Source organism: Vigna angularis, chromosome 1 (genome assembly GCF_016808095.1).
Source record: "Vigna angularis cultivar LongXiaoDou No.4 chromosome 1, ASM1680809v1, whole genome shotgun sequence".
NCBI classification, from domain to species: domain Eukaryota; kingdom Viridiplantae; phylum Streptophyta; class Magnoliopsida; order Fabales; family Fabaceae; genus Vigna; species Vigna angularis.
The window spans coordinates 65,238,616-65,243,197 of NC_068970.1; the positions used below are offsets into that span (position 1 = coordinate 65,238,616).

Genomic DNA, 4,582 nt, shown 5'->3' on the forward strand with positions numbered 1-4,582 from the left:
AATGATAATATGATTTAGACATGTTAGAGATGAATGAGTTTTTTGAAAATGTCGTTTTGATTGAGTGAATTTGGTTGTATGATGCTTGCTATTTTGATTGGAAGGCTATTGGTTTATTCAGAGGGGTTAGACGAGTAAATTGATCGTTGGGTAAGTAAAGAAGGGTTTTGATAGTGAGTTTCAGGGGTTGGACGAGCTCCCTCGCTACTTTGTTGAGGTTCTCTGTTTTCACGAATATGGTTCACTGGGGAGTGTGTAAGGTGTTTAGGTGTTAGTTGCAAGGCTTGCTTAGCCCGTGAGAGCTCACTGGTTTTGCTCTCATTGGGCGAGTAAGTTTGGGTTTCCTTGCAAATTTTTAAGTGTTTTCTCTATTGTGTTTATTCGTGAGTGATGGAATGATGTATCTTATATTCTGTGATATAGGTGTGATGACATATGAATGATGGTTATAAGGAGTTTAAGAAAAATTCCTTTAAATGATTATAGGTGTAAGTGTATGTATTGATATAGAAAGTTAGTAATTAGAGGTTATTCTGATGCTTTCAATAACCTCCAGCCTCAAGAAGAGAATGATGATTATGTGATGGAGAGTAGTAGGAGGTCCATAGTCTATTAATTATTTGTTAGCCATAGATGCTTGAAAGGATTAATCTTGGTATGTTGATTTGTTGATAAGGATGTATACCACCTCAAAGGCAGGACTTCTATAGTTCATTATCATGTATTCGGATGGTCAGTCTAAAGTTAGATGATGATATGTGTGTGAATATGGTTTGATGATTGATAATTGAATTATTTAATTATTCTTATGTGTGCTCTTTGATAAACTAGCTTACCCTTTTTGTTTGTGTTTGTTTATCTTTTGGATTGCAATAATTAGATGTGAGCAGATGAGGGGTGGTATCTGGATCAAATGTTAGGAGGCGGGAGACGGAGCAAAGGACCAATCTCAGTCTTCTTAGTTATTGATGTTATATATATATATATATATATATATATATATATGTTTATAAATGTGTATAGTTTCTTTTGATAAAGCTCTAGCCACACTTTAACTTTCTAAGGCGTTTTTGTTAATAAAGATATTATTCTCTTTTTTAGTATATGTTATACTATTATGGTTACGAGTAAAAGTTCATATATGTTTTTGATGACTATTCTAATATATTGATGTGTAATTTATCTTATTGATAATACTATTGAAAATTTGGAATGTTAAACACAATATTTTATTTTAAATTATTTTTTAAATACAAAATAAAATTATAATGTTACAATTTTATTAATTAAAATATTTTTTTAATATATCTAATTGATCATGTTATTAGTAAACTTTTTTCTTTCATTTATATAGTCATCTTTTTCTTAATATAAATAATTCAATTTTTTTTCTCAATCCATTAATTTCTATTACATCAAATTTATTTTCAAAATCCAATTTTTTTTTCAGTGGATTAGTATAATGTTAGAGAATATTGTGAGATGCTTGTTAGATTGGGCCAAAGCCCATTATTTATGGTCATTGGGTTTTCAACATTTGTTGGCATGCTTACACGGACTCTGGAAGGAATAACATGGTGTTTATTTATTCACCCTTCACTCCTAATTTAAGTGGAATAACATGGTGTTCATTTATTCACCCTTCACTCCTAATTTAAGTCATTCAAAATTTATTGCCAATCACTTATTTGCTAAGAATACAATTTGATGAGTTCAAGTCCAATATTTGGATCATACTGGTGAAGTTCTTGATCACTATTCCTTCATACTTTAATAGTAAATAATTAATTGTGTAATTGGATAGTTAACTATTCACACTTATTTATGCCATAAAAATTATTTTAACTTTTGGTGAATGATATGATTAAACTTCATTTTCCTCATTCATTTTTTTTGCTTGTGTGGAGTAGTTAAGTTGATTTGTCATTTCTAACATTTAATAAGAAAAAATATATATTTTTCCCTTGTCCAGTTAATTTATTTTATAAGTAAAAAATAATTGTTAGTGTTGGATGGATATTAAATAAAAAATGATATTTGTGTTTCATAAGTAACTTAATTTGTTGAAAACGCTTTTGCCTGCCTAGAAAACTATGACATAGAATAAACTTTAATGAAAATGCACAAATCTTATATCACAAATATAACAAATGTTTTAAAATTTTATCCTGATAAAGGTTTTAAATTTTAATTAAATTTATTAAGTTATATATAATATATTTTTTACTTTTTAAAATGTAAATTGAGCAGACTAAGATATGATGTGGATACCTAACCATATGTTACATAAGTGTAAAAAACATCAGTTGCTACATGTTAAGAGAATTCACATTGTGTGGTATATGTTTCTCTCACTTTCTTCTATACAAATTCCTGATTTCCAAAATGACAATTCTTCACAGAGGTTCAAATGTTTTCCAGAAGTTTTCAAGACCAATTTTTCACTGAGGAAATCAATTCATGTTTTCAAACTCAAATTACCCATACAAACCATAATGAAAACTTAACAATGTCCTTAAAAGATAAATTGAGATAATGATCTGCATAATTTGTCATTTAAATTTGAAATATATGCTTTGTTTTAAACATATTGAAGGGCAATTTCCTTACTTCTTCAGTCTATTCCAACAAGTTACTTCTATTTCTTAAGTACTAAATGAATGAGATTGTGAGGATGAAGATTGAAAATAAAATATTAGATTGGATGACATGAAAGTAAGGAAACAAAGTGTTGTGTATGTATTGTAAAATTATGACTTACTCTCTAATTCAACAAATATAAAGAGAGAAAGAGTTATTATCTGTTTACACATGTAAAAATTAATCAAATCTTACATTCAACACCATTTATAGAGTACAAATTTAATTAATCCAACACTTGGAAGGAGTATACAAAATTGTATATAAAATTTAAAATATATTTAAAACTTTACTATATATACTTTAATTTTAATGTATAATATGGTATTTAAAAATATATAAATAAAAACTTAAATTATGAATGTGTGCCTGTGTGTGCATATTATCATGAAAAGCAATAATTTGATTGATTAAATTTTTTTTTATATATAAAATGTTGTTAAAAATATAATTATTTTAACTAATCTTTGACCTAAAAATGTATGTGTGTGTAAGAGAATGGTTAATTAATCCTGTAGCAGAAAGATTAAAGAGTAAACAAATTTAGATAATGTTTGTAGTTAGGTTAGGGTGAAAAGAAAATGAAGAGAGGATGATGATAAGTGGAGGTAATTAAAGAGAAAAAGAAAATACAAGAAGTGCAGAGATTGAAAGTGATGAGATGAAAGGAATATATAGTGTTACAGTGTTAATGGGTGAGGGAGGAGATGTTTCCTGTGGAAGCTGAAGCTGAAGCAGAAGAAGAGGAAGAAGAGTTCTTATGGTTATGCATCCAAACTTTGAAAACTTGCCTACTAACTCCAATGCTTCTGCAGAACCTCTCAATCTCATCATCCAGATCCTTCCTCTGAAGCTTCCAACCAAGTTTCTCAGCAAACGCCAGCATCTTCTCCTTCTGATCTGCGCTGAATTTCGACCTGAACCGCTTCTTACTCCCTCCCTCACCACCGTAATCCATGGCTTCAGGACTTTCCGGACCCACAGGATACTTCACTTTCCGATGAAAGTTCCGGTGGCACCCACACGCCACGCATTGCAGCCCCCCGCCGTCCACCGTGAACTCTCCACACCCATCAGTGGCGTAGCTTCCCAGACTGGCTGCATGGTTTCTCAAGCACTCTCTGTAGACTGTCTTCCACTTCTCTCCAGATCCTCCTTCCATTTCTCTCTCTTTCTGCTTCCAAGCGCAGAGTGCATAAATTATATAACCCAACATCTTTCTTCGCGTTTGCAATGACTACTATAGTCATCCTTAGATACCATAATTACAGTGTCTCTCCTTCTACGGACACGTACTCACTATTGCGAACTTCCACTATATATCTACATACGCATGTCAATATTATCTATCTTCATCAATAACATCCACATCACCCACTGTTACTAGGTAAACACAAGCAACAAAACATCCTGTTAACATAATGTTTTCTAGGCATGCAATACTACGAAGCTGTGACTAAACCCTAAATCTAACAAACATATAAACATGCATAATGTATTATAATTGTTCTATTTATCCAAAAGTATATATATTATCCAAGTGGGTCTATATAAAAGTAAACACTTTATTGACACATATATATACTTTTAACATGGTATCATATTAAATGGAGCAGTAATTTCGAGCCCCTGCAAGGGACATGAGTGTCTATCAAGGAAATGAGGAAAGGTTGAGGCAGAGGGACCCTCAACAGTATGGGCTCTGTCCAATAATTCACTTTGGAATGCAGAAAACAAAACCTTGGGGAATTTCATTATTTTCTCTCTACATACAGATACAGACACACCCCTCTTTTTGTACTTTTCTACTACTCATACTCTCAATTTCTCTTCTCAATAAAATATAAACATGTCAAACCATCTCCTCCTGGATCTATCTAGATAATATAAACCAATTCTATTGTTGTTATTTTAACAACTTGCATATATAAAGAGAGAAAAC

At 31.1% G+C, this 4,582-nt stretch overlaps 1 protein-coding gene across 1 annotated transcript; it reads right to left on the reverse strand.

The window, feature by feature from the left end:
* Positions 1–3,233: 3,233 nt before the first annotated feature.
* Positions 3,234–4,058, reverse strand: LOC108333664 (zinc-finger homeodomain protein 8). Its single transcript, XM_017569140.2, has one exon. It carries the CDS (start codon positions 3,854–3,856, stop codon positions 3,329–3,331), a length of 528 nt encoding a protein of 175 aa, XP_017424629.1. The 5' UTR covers positions 3,857–4,058; the 3' UTR covers positions 3,234–3,328.
* Between the last annotated feature and the right edge of the window lie 524 nt (positions 4,059–4,582).